The sequence below is a fragment of the Ascaphus truei genome, chromosome 7, assembly GCF_040206685.1.
Source record: "Ascaphus truei isolate aAscTru1 chromosome 7, aAscTru1.hap1, whole genome shotgun sequence".
Taxonomy (NCBI): Eukaryota; Metazoa; Chordata; class Amphibia; order Anura; family Ascaphidae; genus Ascaphus; species Ascaphus truei.
Window position 1 is genome coordinate 45,832,895 of NC_134489.1, and position 19,995 is coordinate 45,852,889.

Here is a 19,995-nt window from a genome sequence, read left to right on the forward strand (position 1 = left end):
TTGACGCCGCGTCAACAGCCGTCTGAATCTCGGTAAGTAATAGATTGCAGAGGCCTCACGCAATCCCCCGGCATTTAATGTAAATGGGTGGGTAAGAGCGCAGGGTCGGGCATCTGCAACCACCGCGCCCCCCAGTTTGCACATCCCTGTAATAAAAGGTCCTCCCTACTTTGATAACCAATGCACAAATACAGCATACCTCTGTAGTCTGCTCCTGGAAAGCATACAGGATTCCATCAATCAGCTGTTCTTCAAGTTTATGGTCAATATCTGCAGCTCCAAGGTTTCCCATGATCTTCTCAATTGTTTCCATTACCATTTTTCTGTATTGCTCAGCTTCATCCTTCAAGTCATCTACAATTCTGGAAATTATTTCTGCAGCTCCCACTTTGTTGGCAAGCTCAACTGTGGTATCCACCAACTGCAAAGTGAACACAAAAAAAAAAGTTGAAAGAAATAGCCTAGCTCAAGTTTGCCAGTAGTATTTGAAAGAAAAGATTAAATTAAGAATGTGAGTGAAACCGGTTTAAAACAAACCCGGGAAGGTAATTTATACCTGTCTGTAGTTTCTTCTATCCAGTGCCATTCTGTGTTGCCAGAAGTGTTTGAAAAATGGGGGTAGAATTTCTGTCTTAATATAATTTGCCTCCACGCCATCTGTGCCACAACACTGTTTGACTACCTGTAAAAAAATAAATAAATAAAAATGTTTAGTATTGTGAATATGTAAAAAGAGGGTAACAATATTGCATTACAATATTACCAACATGGAACAATATTGAGCAAGATACCAAGCTACTAGAGCAGAAAAGTGAAAGCATAAATGATCAAGGTCAACTTTAAAAAAAAGTTGGAAAAAAAAAAGTAAAAAATTGTGAAAACTAAGTTTGAAGGAGCAAGACAATCTTGTGGAAATTCAGAACGTATCCTTTCAGGCACAAATATAGGGAGTGGAGGAAAGATGCCAAACTGATTTTACCTTCAGGACAATTTTTTTCATTTCTTCATCAGGAGACTGAAACTCTCTGATCAGAATCAACATCACTTCCCGGGTATAGTAGTTTGCATATTCAGCATCCATCAAAGGAATAAGGTAACCAATAGCCTTTAAGAAAGCAGCCAGACCCTATTTGATAATAAAAAATAAAAAAAAAAAACAGAAGAATTTTAGTTCATTGTCAATAGGAGAGAATGGATTTCTTAAAAATATACATCTTGCATACCTTTCCTCTATGTTGCCGAATTCCTTTCCACAGGGGCTTTAGTACAGAGTCAAATGATTCAATACCATAGGGAGTAGCTGCCTCCGCCAAAGCAGCAATAGCCAAAGCACTGATCGTGCGAACCTTTTGCTGCTCATCAACCAGGCCTAAAAACATGAAAGTCAAAATAAATCTTCAAAACAAATATAGGTTATTTTGATTTTCCCGCTGAACCTGGTAATATGTACTACACAATGTTGCTAGCACAATCTTTTGCTGGCCTGAAGAATTTACCTTCATAAGTGTATAAACAAATTACATTGTAAAGTTTCTTGCCCAAGATCTCTGGCATTAGGTTCTTGATCTAGTGCCAGCACCACTACGACATCTCAGATATAAACCTGTCAGCATAACCAAAGCACATGTTCAATTATTATTAATAATTTAACGTCTGGATTAAAATCTATACATGTTATGATGTGCATTCCAATACCAACACTATATTACAAAGCTGAGCAATCTAAACTGCGAACCCAAAGCCACAAGTCCCTACAGCTTAAATTACACATGCCCCAAGTACAAATAATTGTACTATTAAAAAACACAAGACAATAGTATATCATAACTGTTCAATAAACAAGGAACAGCAAATATAAAAATGTTATACAAGCCTAAATTGCCACAGGCTGCACATGATCATTCTATCAGCATCCGTATACAGTACTCATTCCGTTTTAAACGTAAGATCTATATAGTGTCTGTAAATGTGGATCTTAGAGCTTACCATGTTCAATAATTTCCACCAAACTCCTTAGATGAGGCAAAATGGCACAACCCATAAGAATAGCAATTTGCTGTACAATCTTAATACCAGTGTGACGAGCTTGCCATGACTTTTTGCTTTTGCATACAGCTTTTAAGAAAGGTAGCAATGAAGGGATGCCAAGAGCAGATGCGACCACAGCAAAGGCCCGAGCTGTTGTATTACGGACATATTCATCCATGTTATCAATGTCAGGTCTCATAGTTGAAATCATAGTAGCCAAGCCAGCAGCCTGAAATGCAAAAAACATTATGTAACAGCGTTGTGATCGACAAACTACCAAGATGAACTCATGTGGACTGAAGGACTGAAGGACTGGTTCAGTGTATTGAGTACCGCGAGCCATATTGTAATTTAGAAGTGCTTTGATTTCCATTGGGAGAAAAACGCTATATGAAATAGTTATTATACTGTTCCAACGGTCCAACTTATGCCATTTTGTCTTCAGCACATATTTTCACCAACATTCGTTTTATCAGCACTGAAGTTAAGTATATTTTATCAACATATGTACCCTTTCTTCCATCTCAGTAAATCTGGCAGCACAACTGGTCTCAATTTGGCCAGTAAATAACAGTTCACCTGGGATAAGTGGCAGGCAGATATGCAAAATGTTAATATCGTTTATTGTGCCAGTCACATACGCATCAGTAATCTACAGTGATTACAGGGCTATTTTTTGTTACATCTATGACAATCTACAAAAACCATCTTACGGCAAGGCTTAATTGGTATTAAAGCTCAACTGAAAGGGATTCAGAGCACAGTTTATTCAATTAGCTCAAATTATGAAGTTAAAACGGTTGAGCTTTAATGTTTAGATTTAAAATAAAAATAAAAATGGAATTCCCTTTTTTTCCAGTTTTCTGATGAAAACCTGCAGAATCTAAAGGCTAAAAGCAAGCAGAAGGGTGATGTTCCAATCTGCCGTTTGGTAATTGGTATACTACTGTAGCTACAATAACTAGAAAAAGGGGGAGAAACAAGAATTACCTTAGCCAAGTTGGATATTATTTCTCTGCCTTCCACTCTGGCATAATAGTCTTCATCAATCAGCAGTGGTTCAATAACCACAAGAATCTAGAAAACAAAGTTGTCTCATGGTTAAAAGGAGGTTCTTGTTAATCAACAAGTATGTGTCATATTATACGATGAATCATTTATGGGGGTAATACAATTCCTAAAGCTACAACACATCAACTACCCCCTGAATCACTACCCAACTAGTGAGGTCTGAAACGCCAGGACTGGAGCCAATACATTCCTTTATTAAAAATAAAATAACACATTATACATCTAGAGAGTAATTTGCAACCTACTGAAGGAGTGGCTCAGTGAGTAAAGGCACTGACAACAACAAAGGGGTCCAAATCCCAGACTCAAGCTCTTTGTGACCGTGGCAAATCTATCTCGTGCCTCAGGCACCAAAAACACAGAATGTAAGCTCATCTGTGCAGGGATTGTGTCCAACAATCCCATGTACAATGCTGCCTACCACACACTATATTTTAATTGTGAAGCACCAAGTCCATTGGGAGAAAAGCGTTATATGAAATAAGTTATTACAACAAGTTGGTTGCCCCACTTTTATAGGAGAGCAAAACATGTACGAACAAATTTACCTCAAGACTATATCTTTGTTAGGCACTCCCCTGTTGTGTACTTGATCGTGAGTCTATGCTCAGTGTACAGTAAGTTAACTTTAAATATGTTAATCATTGATATATTTTTTTTTAATTTATAGACAAATTAAGATGCTAATTCCTCAAGGACTGTGCCGCCTACAAAATCCATTTTCAGGGGAAAGATTGCAGTTTTAATGTATTCAAAGTGCCCATCATATACTCTCCCCTTATTTATCCGACACCCTTTACCCTGTAGTCTTGGCTTCCTTTTTTTATTTATATAATGCATTATGTAACAATATACAATTTAATTTTCTCTTCATTGGACCACATCTGTGTTATTCTATTTCAAAAGCGGTTGCTTCTGGAACTAGGCCATATCGCTAAGGTGTCCCACCAATAATGTGCAATTAGCATTACACCACCTCTTCATGCTAGCAATACATTCCCTCGTAGAGCCCAGAGCCATTTTGCTCTTCTCCATTGCTTTGATACATCGTGCATGCAGTATATTTCTTGGTCCTGTCTATGCACAGGACATGGGGGTCCATGTAAAAATGCAGAACAACTTTCAAATTCCCCATCTCAGGAGGTGTCTTACAATTTCACTAAAAGATACACATTATGTAGGTGATGGAATAATTTTTTTTCTTCCTTGCCTTATGTACATATGGTCGAACCAAGTCATCCAGTTTATACAAGATTCTATCAATAACTTTAACAAGCAAGTGGCGTTCCTGATCTTCAAGTGTTGGTGACATCAGTAGAGGCAGGATCTGATTGAACAGTGGACCAGCTCCAAACTCACGTGCTTTATCGGTAATTTGACGCAATGCTGCCTACAAACAGAAGAAAATAAAATTATATCTGCAGTGACATGGCATCCACGTGGAAAACAAATATCAGACACTAGTATAGTATACCTGTATCCAGAAAACCATACATACCTTCCTCATTGGAGGTGTACCATTCTTTATTTTTAATAATAATTTCATGATTTTTCTTTCTTTCTGCTCCTCTGGACTTAGTGTGGATTCATCAACATCAACCTAAAGGATAAAGTAAAAATGACTAAGGAGCTGCGTCTCACAAAACATTGTGCTCCCTTCTCTAAATAAAATAAAATAATAGATATTAGAAATGGCCTTGTGACTACAGTATATGAATTACTGGGTGCAACCAATTACTTATTTCACATTGAATTTGGGATGAAGGACTCATCCAATTGAGCGAGATGGATATATAGATATCTATATATCAATGTTGTGATTAACAGTTGCCTGGGTGCGTCGGGCTAAAAAGTAATTGCAGAAGCAATGCACTCACTGGTCTTCCTAAAACAAAATCAGTTGCATTTATTCCAAATATAGGATTGACGTTTTGGTCCCCACCTAGTCATGTGGGAACCACAATTTTTTATTTATTTATTTTCTAACATTGTGAAAATGCCACAGCTTAGCTTTAACCCCTCAAAAAAGATCAATTCCACTTGTATATTTGGTCTGGGACTCTCCCTTTAAGCATTACAATTGTCACTTACCAGTAGTTTGTCAAAATACTGAATATCATCTGGTTTAAGGAATGGAAGATTTCCAGACGGTTGATCACTGACATTTTTCATGGTTCTATCTTCAGTTGGCATATGGAATCCAGTCATACCACCCAACGGTGTTGGAGTTGCTGTTAGCTTACGGGCAGGAGTACGTATTGGAACATATCCAGCAGGAGGAGGGAGAACCTATATTTAAAAAAAATATATATATACAATATATAACATTCCCTAAAATGGTGCCACATCCAGTTTTAATTTCACAGGAAATCATCTTTGTTAAAAAATAAAAACTATATGCATGACAATGTTCTACCCAAGTTGGAGACAATCACAATAAAGATACAGTGAGTTATTCTGGTAAACAAAAAAACAATCTAGCCCCTCCACTAAAACAGAAGCAACTGCACTTTATCTATATTTATTGTATACCAAACAGAAAATATGGCTTACATTGAAAGACAAAATCTTTAACATGAATGTTAAAGACCACAGAATACTTTTTGCCAGATCTAGTTTAGATCTTGAAGAATAATAAGTTACCTTGTAACCTTCTGGGAACATGGCGTCCAATTCTTCATCAGAAAGTGGACGGTTTCTTTCATCAATTTCACGCTCCCACCTCCACGCCTGAAGCTGTTCAGGAGTCATACTCATTATGTGTCCTAAAAAAGAAGAAAAAAATAACACCCTGAGGACACGTCCGAAGCACAATAAAAATTAAAATAAATGATTTAATGTATTCTGCCTTATGCAAAGCCCACCCTACAGGTTTTTAAAAAGTGTTAAAGACAATATTTTCACTATTTAGTCAATTTATTTGACATGAATAGCTTGATGGGGATAATATTTTAAAGGAGCGGCTCAGTGAGTAAAGGGACTGAAAACAATGACTGAAGCAGGGGGGGGGAGACTGGCTCAAACCAAGGTGTCAGCTCCTCTTGCGAACTGGACAACTTTCAGGGGGTTTACAAATTTCACACAAATTTATTGCATGACAAAAGATTTACCATAAAGTTCCAAAATGAGTGCACTACTCAGAAATGCAACAGCATAGAACAGACCAACACAGACAAAACATACACAGTACAAACAAATAGGGACATAAATAAAGGGGATGAGACAAGAGGAGAGACCCAATTGTGTCTTGGGTTTCAAAAGTAAAATAAATATATTGAAATCATACAATTTGTGAGTGAACTATTTTGTATGTTCTTTCAGCAAAGTACAGGTACTGTCTCCAGAGTCCCAGATCCCAGTGATATCACTCTGGTCACACGGAACAAGTTTCAGGTCGCGCTGCAGACTCGACTCCCTCTTGGTCAGTGTCACGGGAGACCAGGTCTTTTAACAAATTTATGCCGGGATCATTCAATAGGCAAAACACAATAGTGAAATAAAATGGGGTTTATTTAGATAAAAACCTCGGAAACACAACAGAAATACAGAAAGACAGAAATATACACACTTACTGGGGTCTGGGGGTTGAAATTTAACCTTTCCTTTCCTAGGTGCCGGGCGCCTGCTGGCAAGGGCTTACCCTGACCGGGACCTCGTCCCATGCGTCCGGGAACTGTTTTCGGCAAGAAATCCTGATCGCGACCGCCATGTTTGATTTATAGAACGTGGCCGCAAAAGACGGGACTTAGTCTCTGCAAGGCAGACTTTCCTAGCTTCATAACGAAGCCGGTTGCTCTGCTAATTGCAACAGAGCAACTTTGGAAAGCCCGCCCTAGCTTCATCGACACAAGTCACTGGATGGTCTGGTTCTCTGCCTCAGCCATCTCCTTACATACCTCCATGCTAATGATAGCTTAGCGGTGTAAGAGGAACGACAAATCCAGAGCGTGGGAACCCTATCCCACTAGCAATAGAAACAGGGGCTCGTCTCCTGGCTGACGTCAGAGGAGGAGGCGGGCCAAGCCGGCTTCGAGCCGGGTGAAAGGGAAATAGGATTTAGCCAATGGGAGAAACGCCTACGAGCTGTATCTCCCCCAGCTAAGGCCTCGGGCATAGACACTTTGCCCGTGCGGAGGCGCGCTGAGGCTCAGGGAAAGCGGTGCTTTCCCTGGCCTTAGAGCGCGCGCCGTCCGTGGGCGTGTCTGGGGGCGGGCCAGTGATGTCACGGAGCTGGTTCGCCCTCATTGGGCGAACCGCTCACGTGATCGGCCGTGCGCTACGGCGAGCGCCAAATCTAAAATTTAGGTAAGACAAACGCTTCCACGAGACCCCTGCTAAAGCCGCTCTCATTGCGGCTGCAGGGGCTCAGTGCTGAGCGTGAGCGCGCCTCAGCAAGGCTGATCCTACTATGTCCCAGGCCTAACTCATTGCCACCAGCTGTGAAGGCTCCACCAAGCCTGGCAGATCCAAAAGTGTCCTCACAGGGTGCCCTTTTTTCTCCGGAAGTGGCAATTCGCCCTTCCTCGCCCACCAAACTGTCTTCTCACCTCTGGACATCCTCTTCTCTTTGAACTACGGACTCTATACAGGACATGCTGGCGTCTATGCGGATGCCCTGGCTAAGTGTAATGTTTTATACATTTGTTATAAGACTATACAAAGTACACTTGAATAAAGTATTGCCTTTGGGAACCTTATACTTAAAAGGGAAATGGGTTTCGGATATTTGGGCTCGAAAACCAGGAGTCTGTGGGACACTGGTAGACCCAGTGTAATTCACCCCGAGTACTGGCAAATCATGCCTGCGCGCCGGGGAGAATTAAAGGACCACTGGTAATTATGAGCATGGAAAAACTGACGGCAATGTTAAAGCAAAAAACCCCACAATTTTACTCTACCTGGGAACCCTGGATAGGACTACCAACCCCCACATAAACCCCTTAGCTACTCCTCTCCCCCCCCCCCTACGGCCGACGAACCCTAACCCCCTCCCCCCTCTCTTCCCGAAGTCGTTCCCAACTATCCACCTTCCCTTCGTCTCCCCCTCTCTTTTTCACTATTGAAAGAAGGAAAAAGGGTTTATTGTGTGTCATTTACCTTTTCTATGCCATGTACATGCACTGCGCCGTATTTACAAGTTGGCCTGTGAGCCAGTGTCGATATTATGTACCCCTGCGATGTATGACACCAATAAAGGAAAAATATTTACAAAAAAAAAAAAAGGACCACTGGTAACTTTGGCCCCCGAACTCCGGCAAACAAAATAATTGCATTTCTACCCAAATATCCCACCTAAACCTTGCATATACGAAGTTTCACAGTTCTAGGGCAAAGGGAATATGTAAACAGGAAAAGCAGGGGGTCACTTTATTTTTCACATGTATAATCCCTGGTCCATAGTGCTAGGTAGCTGCCAGGGACCCCCACAGTGTCAGGGGTAACCTTTATTGTAAAGCCTGGTTACCCCTTCCCGTCAGTCAGCATTTCCTTAAAGCTGCAATTTTGTTTGTTGTTCACTGTTTCAGTCCCACGGCATCAAACCGAGCAGCTTGCGCATGCGAGCTTGGTTTTGAAAAGTTCCTCCTCCTAATGCACACCAAGATCTTCAGTCCCGTACGAAGATGATCCTCTGGTTGGACCCGACATGGTAATCCTACGCGTTAAGCTAATTAAATTAGCTTCAGCAGGAAGCAAAACGCGTAGGATTGCGGCGTCGGGTCATCTCAGTACGGAACTCAAGATCTGAGAGTGTGCATGAGGAGGAAGTTCTCAAACACCAGGCATGCATGCTTAAGCTGTACGGTTTTGACGCTGTGGGACTGCGAGAACAAACACAGCTTTAAGGCAATGACGACTGAGATGGTGTCGAGTCTGCAGCTCGTCTTGGAGCCCGTTCCACGTGACCAGTGTCTTAACTGGGATCTGAGATTCCAGAGACTGTACCAGTACCTTTCTTTAAAGAACATACCATTTGTGACCGAGACCATTGTATGATTTCAATATATTTTACTTTTGAAACTCAATACTGTACACTATTGGTTCTCCTCTTTTCCCAACCCCTTTATTCCCCCACCCTATTTGTTCGTCATGTGTATGTCTTTGTTTAAGCTGTTCTGTTATTGCATTTCTGGGTAACACACTAATTTTGAACTTACCTACTGTGGAAGGTATACCCTTTGTGCTGCACAAGGTGTGCTGTTGCTGCTGCATATATCACCTGATTTAGATCAAACCACCATTATCACTATCACGCTTATTGTGTACTTCCATACTGTTATAGCATTATATTTCATTTTTAGTAGATTAGGGTAGCGCTACGAGTAGTTTTTTTTCTGATATAAGTTGTACCATACCTGGAGTAGGAGTTGCCATGTTCATAGCAGGAGTACCGAGCGGTGTTTTGCCTGGTGTCAAAACTGGAGTGCTACCACCCATTTGACTAGCTGGAGTTTCATCCCAACGTGATTTTCTTTTACTTGCTCCTGGTGTTGGAGTTTCACCAATTGAGTCACCTCCACGATCTGTGCGTGGAGTCTCAGCCCATCCACTTCCATGACCAGGAGTATCTAAGGAGAAAAAGATTATTTATTGACCTTTTAAGTAATTACTTAACAACGGTACTTCAGATCAGAGCAAGAAGTGGCCTTTTCCTGAATTGTTTTAAGATACAGACAGCAAAGACACAAAAAACAAACAAACAAATTGGAAGTAGATATACATACTTTTTTTTGCTAAACAAACATTCACAATGTACACTGCCACTTAAAATAAAAAAAAAAGTGTACCAGACTTACCCCGCTCTGTTTTGGGTGTCTCATCCCATCTATTTTTCCGTGCACTTGAGGTTGCCCCACCATGACCTGGTGTTACATGGCCTGGTGTATCACCTCGGCCAGGTGTAGCAGCACCTGCTGGGGTATGACTAGGAGTAGGATCCCAAATCTTTGATCCTGGTGTTGCTCCAGGAGTGTCATTTCCCTTTGCACGGCCAGGAGTTTCATCCCATCTTAAAGAAGAAGGAGTATGTCCGGGAGTCTTTCAAGAAATACAAAAAATAAAAAATATTACGTTCAATCCATGTTTACTATTTATTCTTAACACCTCCCCCTTCCCAAAAATAGAACTAATATGTCAGGTTAAAAATGGCTACATTCTCTTTCAATATTTTGAGGTCTTTCCTTAGTGGATTGAAAAGATTAGTCTCCTATTTAGTCAAGGGTCATGGCACATTCCAGGTCTCAAGTGTGAGTTAAAAAAAAAAAAAGGGAAGGATATATACTAGCAAGTGCAAACTACTTTAAATATAAAGTTATGTTTCATTATTATTAGTGTATATAGAGGTGCTTTAATGTATTTACCATTTTGTTTTAATAATAAAAAAAAAAATCTATACAACTACACAAAAGTATCTATTATTTATGAAATAAGCCTACATTTAGCCTATAATAGTAATAATCCCCTCAGAACAGGGCATTACTGGCCAATAATGCCTTGGCTGAGTTTAAGTCCCTTGGCTTCATCTCGGGCCTTCAACTCTTCCAGCCAGGGCATTATTGGCCAGCAATGCCCTGTTCTGAGGGGATTATTACTTCATTAATATTACGCTCTCTAGTTGAAAAGTTAGTGTTTCAATAGACGATCAGCTTGTGCAGATAACAATTCAGTGTTTTTAGCATTTTCCCTATCTTTATGCCCTGGTTTACTAGACAATGTCTTATTTGAAGGGATGACTGTAATTTAAATTGTAAACATTTAGAAACACTACTCAGCATGACTGAACATTTCTTTAGTCTGCCCGTTTCCTGGTGATAAATAGATATATCTATATATTCAACATTTTACATACACCCGATGGCTCTTCATCATCTTTTTATATTTAGTACATGCCATGCCCACCATTTCTTTTTTTTATATGCCTAGTGTCGCCACCGCCGTGGCCAGCACTCCGTCGCCACTAGAAAAGACAAAAATCTTGTCTTTACAAAATTTGGTCGTACATCGCGATCTCTCCATGCGCGTGCAGGCAGCTACTGGGCCCGGCACCAGAGGGGCGGATCTAGGTCCCGCTGTAGCACGCGCAGCACCCAACACTGGGGACGAGGCCTTAGGGCTCCGTTCCCCTCTACAAATCACAAACTGAAATTTTTTTGTGGAAGGGCTCTACACTTACTTATTAAAAGGGCTGAGGGAATGAAACAAAAAAACAATCCTGGCAAAAGCCCCAATGTAAGAGATATAGATCTATATGTGAAAAAAGATCTGTGGAAGAACTTTGACAGACTGGCAATGCAGTACTGTACAAAGGCAACATGCTTTTGCACTTTATGCAGAAAAAAACAAGAACAGGCAATAATGAAATAAATTGGATTAAGTACAACGACCTCAGCTTGATCCCAGCTTGACATTTTCTTTGGTGTGGATCCAGGAGTCTGGTCTGCTGTTTGATCCCATCGTCGTTTGCGTTTTGAAGGTGGCTGAGATGCGGCAGATGTGGACGATCCATTGACCACTTTCAAATCACCGGATTTAACTTTTTCTGCTAGTTGCTGACGAATTTCCCGCTATATAAAGAAACAAAATAATTTTAATATTGTAGCTACAAAAATACGAAAGATTACAAAATACATTCAATAACCCCAACTCACCAAGTCTACATTTGATTATTCTTGAAATAAAGGACAAAAAGATACCAGAATTCTTGTATATATTAGCACGTTAGTATAGATGGGTGAAATTTGTTCGAATGCTGTAGATTGGCCAATGCCTTTAAGCCGCAGATTAGTCACAAAAAGCTATTTTTTTTCCTGATCACTAAAATGGAATTGAAGCCTCCCTCCAAAATAACCTAGGGAGAGACCTCTGTGCTGAAAAAGGAGCACACTTTAGAGATATGATAAGAGATGCAAAGTATATTTATATTACTCATCCCACAATTCGTAAAAGGATTTCCATAAGAACTATATTGAGTTGACAAGTCTAAAAGGTAGCTTGTAGGTAGTGATGTCAGGCCCAACAGGATTAGAACCCACAACCTTTGTTATTCTAGGCAGCTGCTACAACAGTGTGTGCTAAACTAGGAGATTCACAGCACACTTTTGAACTCTACTGCTCACACCTGTATCCAGCTTTTATCATATCACAGGTATCACAGATGTGCTCTTTTTTGTGCACTAGAAACACTGAACTAGCAATGGCAACCAGGAAGTACACGATGTTCGCTTTTAAAGGAAGTCGGGGGGCTATAGGTGTGAGCAATATAGAGCAAAAGTATGCTATGACAGTGGTGCTACCCATCAACTGGTTTACTACACACTGCTAGAGCTCCTTCCCAGAAAAACAAAGTTTGTGGGTTCTAATCCCGTTGGGCCTGACATTTGTACCACGCAAGCTGCCTTAATGTCAGCTCAATGTAGTTCTTATGGAAATTATTTGAGTGTGGGATGTGGTTCATTTAAATATACTTTTCAACTGTCAGTTTTTCTCCCAGGTACCTCCTCAGGTGTGCATGTTTGTTTGTTTTTTAAACAGAACACTTGAAGACACACACACACACACACACACACACACACACACACACACACACACACACACACACACACACACACTTTAGGGATTCGGATTCCAAACGGAATCAGTGTGGGACTGATCCTATGGCAGATTCTAATGCCGTGCATATAGTGCCCGCGACACCCGTCGCCGCTAGTGAAAGTTGTATTTCGCTTTGCGGCGGCGTCACAGGCGACCAGGCCATTGATTGGTTTAGGGGCTGTCACGAGGCGACAGCCCATGAAAAATCAAATATTGCCGGCTTCAAAAAATCGCGTCGCCACAGCGCTTTGTCTTACTATAAGCGCACGCGGCGGCGACAATGCATTTGTTTTCGGGCGACGCCGGCTCTATAAGCGCAGCCTAAGGCATCCATCAGGATTTTTTAGTACCCAATCCGTCTTCGGACTCCAGGGTGTGGAACTGATCGATATAAAAATCAGTGATAGATATCCGCAGAACAGAATCCAACTGGTTCACCCATCTCTACAATGTTGCAAAGCTTCAATTACAAACAAAATAAGAGCCTAGAAATACTGCAAAAGTTTTTTTGTGCGTGTGAAGAAGTCAACCTACTTCTTCTTTTGTCAAATGTTGCTCACGCATAACATCCTTGTATGTTCTGGCATTCATTTTGGGATCTGGTGTCTTGCCTCCTGCAGAAAAGAACAGCAACAGGAACAGAAGTCAAATTAATACAAGCGTCTACTTCAAATTAACGCTTAAAAACCTGAGCTAACATACTAATCCAGGTTCACTTAATTTAAACGGCTCAAGTTAAATATTATGTTTCTTACATAAAGGAGTTGACGATTTATATAACCTGTTTGATCACAAACTACAATTTAAATACAAATGTTTTAATGCCGATAAAAATAAGTGACAAAACAATGTAGCATCTTCAGAAGTGATGGGTTCCGGGGTTGCTAATCCAGAATACGTACACTTTCGTGCCTTTGTCTCCGTCAGCAGTTCTGACTTCAAGCAGCAGAATAGAAGCCTAGAAAATCATCTCTTTGCCATTAGTAACACTTTGGAAAATTATTTATACTCAAACATTACCTGGATAGGGTAGTTAAAATCCAAAACACACTCCTGAAAATGACCGACCCAAGGCTATGAGACAAAGGATAAAGGTCTTCTTTTTTTTTTCATTATTATTTTTAAATTGAGCAGCACGATGAAGTAAAATGTAAGAAATTTGTGGTGGTGGAGGAATCAACAGTATCACAACAGTTTTTGCTTTGCCTTAATATAAATACAACCAATCGTAAGATTCCCATAACTTTCTCTAATTTAAGGCCATCAAAAATGTTCAAAACATCTCACCCAAATAAAAATATAGAAAATTAGATATTTGCGAGTATTTAAAGATACTGCCATATATTTGTTGAGAACACAGATTATCGTAAATGACAAAAAGGGTGCCATACACAAAGCTCTGCATTATTAACAACGAGGAAAAATATTAAACATATTTCTATGTTGGAGACCATGCCCAATTGGGAGTGTCACTCAGACACTAGTTTTGATAGGACTTCCTTTGGATTACTTTTTCACCATTAGCTACACAGGATGTGTTGCACTGCACCCTTAAGAATGCAGACAGGACTGGCATTTAGCAGTACTGCTGTAGGAAAGAAATTAAGGACAGTTAGTATGGGCCTGTGAATTCTGACAAGCATTGTTTATATATCATTTACAATTCTTCAACAAAACCCATCCCTATTACATGCAGGTTGAAAGTTTATTATGAGAATAACCTGCATTCATAGTGTAACCCTTTTAAGGCTGGAGAACCTGCAATGTGTTCCAATCCCCTCTAGCAGGAAAAACGTTAACAATGAGAGGATCATGATCCGTTTTTTTCCCCCTCAATTACTACACTGAGAAAAGCTCCTTGCACAGAGGAGAAGGAAGAGGGAGGAAGAAAAAGAAGAAGGAAGGAAGAAGGAAAAGAAGAAAGAAGCTAATTTTAGCAATAAAGGCTATCTTCATACCCGTTTTTCCATGCCAGTTTAACAATTTGCATTCCTGTGTCAATTGCTTATTCTTTTTCCGTCAAATGAAATTATGTGTGTCGTGAAGATGTTAAACAAATCTGGTATGTCCAGGTAAACATGTTGTAAAAATGAAGTAAAAACAATAAAGTATAAGCATGACTACAGAAAACAAAGGATTAAGAAATGCGCACACAATATATATAAAAATAAATTAAAAAGTATAAGTTATTCACCATCTGCAAAAGGATCTAGTCGTTCAGGAGAAATAATCATCATTCGCCTGTGCTTTTTATATTCGTCTTCCCGATCTGCAATCTTCTGTGGGCGATGTTCTGCAAAGGGGTCATACTGAAAAAAAGCAAAATATTTAAAATATCTGGTGTATGTTAAAGAGTTACTTCTTTTTAAAGATGCAAGATAAGAACGTGTAGACACACACAAAAAACAACAACAAACGTTATATACATACCCAAAATTCAAGCCTACAAAACGTTACCCTAAGCTAAACCCCTCAATCACACGGTTCACCAGCGTGGCTTGAGATTTACCTGTTCAGTGGACTGAGGGATGTCATTAAGTAATGCAACTGGAGCATGATACCCTGGCTTCTTCTGTTCAACAAAACTTGCAGCAGAACAGTCATCATCGTCCTGCAAAACAAACACACTATAAGTGCAAGGCAAAGTATTCTAAACACATTGGCTTAGAAATGGAAAATACAGTTCAAATTCTCATGCCAACTGTCTTTATACATTGTGTAAGTTGCCATGGAGTTGGTTGGGTCAGTAAATTCAGCAACATAAGGTAGCTGCATGCTCAGTACGATTGTATTACTAATTTCAACGCAACACTGCAATCTTCTTAGAGGTAGAAAAACCTGAAGTAAAAGGATTTACTGTGGTCATCTTCGAAACGTATTATAATTTGTGGGTTTCTTAGATTGCATAATTCCCCCCCCCCCCCTCCTTTTTTTTTTTTTTAATTGAAGGAAAGGGAAAGGAAAATAAATATATATACACACACACACACACGTCTTAGACAGGTCTGCAACCCTGCTGTGTTAACGGCGATGCATCAGCCTAAATGGGCTCCATGTGAATGGATATTCCAGGCAAAAGGTGCCACATTGTGTGCTCATTTGCATGTAATTTCCCAGAATCCCTTGTTGAAGTGGGAGCACTGTATGCTAGGTGATAATGGTTGAAAGGCAGGGTTGCAGACCTGTCTAAGACATGTGAATGTGCTCACAAGTGATATTCTTTATTGGCTATATGCAGTGGAGGTTTTTTTGTTGCCTTTTTCACCCACCATAACTTAAAATGTGATATATAATTAAATAACCGTGTTAGTCCAGTTGCGATCGTGCAGAATTCTTCAGTATTAGGTGATAAATTGTTGCTCCAAATAAAAAAAAGTTATGTCATAGGACAAGCTTTCGAGAGTTTTCCGCTCTTCCTCAGGTCAGGCAATACTGACTGATATACAAAAAGGTTTCTACGACTTAGACCGAGATTGGAGGGGGAGGGAGTTAGCCAGCATCCTCTTTCTCCTCTGTGCTGCTGTGGATGTACAGCCCCCCCATCCCTAATTCTCAACTTCCTTATCTCCGTTTTAACACCCTTCCAGTGTCAAACATTCCTCCCTCACCCCACGAACATCTCTGATCTTTTTCTTCCTTTTCCAGTCTCGGTCTAAGTCATAGAAACCTTTGTATATAAGCATTGCTGACCTGAGGAAGAGAGGAAAACTCTCGAAAGCTTGTCCTATGACAAATTGTTAGTCCAAATAAAAAAGGTACCACCCAATACTAACTATAGATATAGATAGATAGAAATATAGATAGATATATATAAATGTACAGCATATTCCTATATAAAGTGTGTTCAACCTCTGCTAAACGTAACTGTGATATTAGCAGGGAGATAAATGCAGAGACCCTAAGGAAAACAGAGGTTTGATTCCAAATATCAGATTGGGGGGGGGGGGGAGGGGGGGAGGAGCCCCATGACAATGCAAAGTGAAAAGTTTCCATAAAATGGAGGAAAGCACTGTGGTTTTAAACCCATTTCAGTTTTAATGTAGTTGAAGACTATTCAAGGAACAGGAGAGAAACAGCAGGAATAGTACTTTGTGTGGAATGTCCTTTATTTTAGAAAGTGCAGCAAATATACCAGAATATACATAATTGAATAGTAACAGGTAAAAAAAACACTGCACATGTCCATTGAGTTCAAACCTTGTAAAATTCAAGGAGTACGAGATACCCAGATGTTTGAAGCCAGAAAAAAAAAAAAAAAAAAAAATAAACAGATTAAAAAAAAAAAAAAAAAAACACCCACAATAAAGCCTGATTGGACATTTGGGGTCCTGAAAGCTTGCGCACTCTTTGACCACAAGTTATTAAAGGCATCACGTCTACCGTAATTTTGTCTATTCTATGAGCCAACAGTACCGCTCTATTTGTGCCATTAAGAATATATTTTATCAAGAACAGTTTCACGAAATATCTGGGATTTTTTTTTTCTCATTACAAAAAGGACACGACTGCAAATCCTAAATTGTCACTGAAGGCAGAAACTTTCAGGTATCAATCAATCACTCTGTATTATTGTTCTTCCCAATTAGGAAAACATATTGAAGGAGAAATAAAACGATTAGAAGAGCCCAACCCATATAACCTAGGAATTCATTAACCTTTATTCAATACACTTAAATAGATATGAAGTTCTGCCATATACACACAACTTTACAAAAAGGACGCTGGCTAGCAAAGTATGTAGTGTGTGTGTTGAAACAGAGTAGACGAAAGCTGGAAACTACACTGTCCTGGTTTATCACACATTACCATGAAGCAAATGAGCAGAGAAATGTGCGATAAAATAGCATTTTATTACATAGCGCTGATCAGCATCTTTCCATTTGGGCCAGTTCTCAGCACATAGCTGTTGCTTTTCTGTTCATTTATAAATGTGTGGACATTCATTTTTAAAAATCACAATGCCTTCCTCGTGTTCTAAAAATGGATGGCATAAACAGCAAAATCCTCTTTGTTCTGCATGTTTTCTGAATCTTATTTTAATGGTAAAACCTGATATTCTCCATAAGACTGCCGTGATATCAAGGAGTCAAAAATAGCAGGAAAAAAAACTACAAAAATACTTTTTTTTTTTTTTAAAGGAACGCCAATATAACAAAGTACACTGAACCACGTTATAACGCGGTGCTCGGGTTAAACTTGGGATCAGGAAAAAAAAATATGTAAAAATGGCCGCCGCGATCAGGGATTCCCCGTCCGCCGGAGGGGGAGAGCTGGAATCACTCTCCCAGCGCTCCCAGACCTAGCGGCGCAGCGGCAACCCCACGCAGGATTTACCCACCTGGCATCTCTCTCGTTCTCCGCTTGAGATCTGGCAGCTACCAGCTCTCTGTCTCTCCGCTTCAGCTGTCAGATTCCGGCTGACAGTTCAGCGCGAGAGCCTGCTCCCTTAAAAAGGGGCAGTCAGTGTGTGTGCGTACCTGGTTGGTGAGACATTACAGATAGCTGGCACTAATAGTTTTGACTATGCAGTCGGCCATTTTAAAATCTGTCAGTACAGATACACCGGTGCAGGGGTCGATATACTACATCGCAGTTTAGTGAACTACGGCTTAAAAGCCTCACCTGCAAAAACAAATATCACCGAATATACAAGACATGCTGCTCTCGTCTTGGGTTAATAAAGGCTAAGGCCTTGTCCAGGGTTCCGGCGGGCGTGCTGAGGCTCAGGGAAAGCGGGTACTTTCCCTGGACTTAGACAGTGCGCCGTCAGGGGGCAGGCCTGTGACGTCACAGAGCTGGTTCGCCCTCATTGGGCGAACCGCTCACATGACCGGCCCTGCGCTCTGGCAAGCACGTGATTTAAAAAATTACCTAAGACCTACGCTTCCGCGTGCTTGCGGAAGCGTAGGCGAGCCCCTACTAAAGCCGCTCTCATTGCGGCTGTAGGGGCTCACAGGTAAGTGCCAGCGCGCCTCAGCGCTGACCATACCCGAGGCCTAAATTGTATCATGCACGGCACGGTGTATAATACCAGCGTCTCGTGAATACATGCTATTATCATTATCTTTTTTCGTCTGCTTCTAGTAATTCATGTAGTTCACCCAATACGTTTAGCGTGATGTCGTTGCCCAGTCTGTGTCATTTTATCATTCGTACACAGTATGTTTAGTGATCGAGTGGAATCTACATCTTATCTGATAAAAAGGTACCTCATACAGAGAATTTATGATTTGTGTGTGCGCGCGTCACCACGCCCAGGGATCCATGCACCGGAGTATGGAAGGGGGCTCCTCCTCCCCGGGCAGCGATGTCAGAGGTAGTTGCAGGAGGAGGCAGGGGTGTGTGCAGCCGGTGCAGGGAGCACGGCACTGCAAGTATCCCAGGCCGTGGTGGCCTCAGCCGCCTGCAGACCGGCACGGGGAGCTGAGAGCCTGGCCAGGGGAGGAGCTTGGGCTGCACAGCTAAGAATCGCCGCCAAGAAAAGGCGGATCGCGCTGTAACGGGGTTGAGCTATATTGAATTCCGGAATCAAAAATATTTAAGAAAACGTGAAAGCATAATCTTACTTTGCTCAGTAATGCCATTTTATACTTACATCTTCCTGTTCATTTGCGGCTATAGACGTCACGTATCCAGTAAATCTGCTATCACTCCCACCATAGATTTCTTGGTCAAAGTAACCGGTCGAATCAAGACCCACTCCTTGAGTCTCATCAAGAGCTGCCTTCTTTCCTTGAATTTCACGAATCTGTGCTTCAATATCTACAAATAAAAATATATTTTTTAAATGGCAAAGTAGTACAATGTCATGTGTTAGTTGCTTTAACTGATGCATCGCCTGCATAGTTCATTGTTCTAAAGTCAAATTTGCACAGGAGAAATTCGATTTTTGAGGATGCGATACATTTCTAGTGTAACAGGATTTTTAGATGTAGTTTTTTTTTCGTCTTTAAACTAATTTAATTGTTACATACTCTATTCGTTTTGGAAGAATACCAATGCAAACATTTTCAAAGGATTTCTTACATTGTCAAATAAATGGAGCTGTAACATAAGGGGATGCAGGTAGTTCGAGGCTCAAACTGTAGAGCTCCCCATAGATTCGAGAATTTACAAATTGCGGCCATACAAAAATTTAGCAATCTTAACTTCAACTGGGAATTTCAAAAATACAATGTAGCCCTTCTGCTCAAAAATAATTGCCTACACCAAAAGTGAGATCAATGTGATAAATTATAACGAAGGTCCCATCTACGACTGACACTTTGGATCAGGTACACCTTACCAAATGTAATTTGATTACATGAT

General features: G+C 40.6%; 1 protein-coding gene across 4 annotated transcripts in view; it reads right to left on the reverse strand.

Moving 5' to 3' along the window:
- SF3B1 (splicing factor 3b subunit 1) overlaps positions 1–19,995 on the reverse strand; it is a 45,360-nt gene that overhangs the window by 14,106 nt on the left and 11,259 nt on the right. The window contains exons 2-18 of one of the 4 annotated variants that reach the window (XM_075608205.1): positions 19,283–19,449; positions 15,197–15,298; positions 14,882–14,996; positions 13,222–13,301; positions 11,478–11,660; positions 9,894–10,134; positions 9,453–9,665; positions 5,743–5,864; positions 5,191–5,388; positions 4,598–4,699; positions 4,310–4,489; positions 3,019–3,105; positions 1,987–2,257; positions 1,224–1,369; positions 980–1,126; positions 557–682; positions 200–421 (exon numbers count right to left, since the gene is read on the reverse strand). In XM_075608205.1, coding sequence (XP_075464320.1) covers positions 200–421; positions 557–682; positions 980–1,126; positions 1,224–1,369; positions 1,987–2,257; positions 3,019–3,105; positions 4,310–4,489; positions 4,598–4,699; positions 5,191–5,388; positions 5,743–5,864; positions 9,453–9,665; positions 9,894–10,134; positions 11,478–11,660; positions 13,222–13,301; positions 14,882–14,996; positions 15,197–15,298; positions 19,283–19,449 — 2,702 coding nt within the window. The other 3 variants (XM_075608204.1, XR_012802628.1, XM_075608206.1) reach the window with 3 other exon arrangements.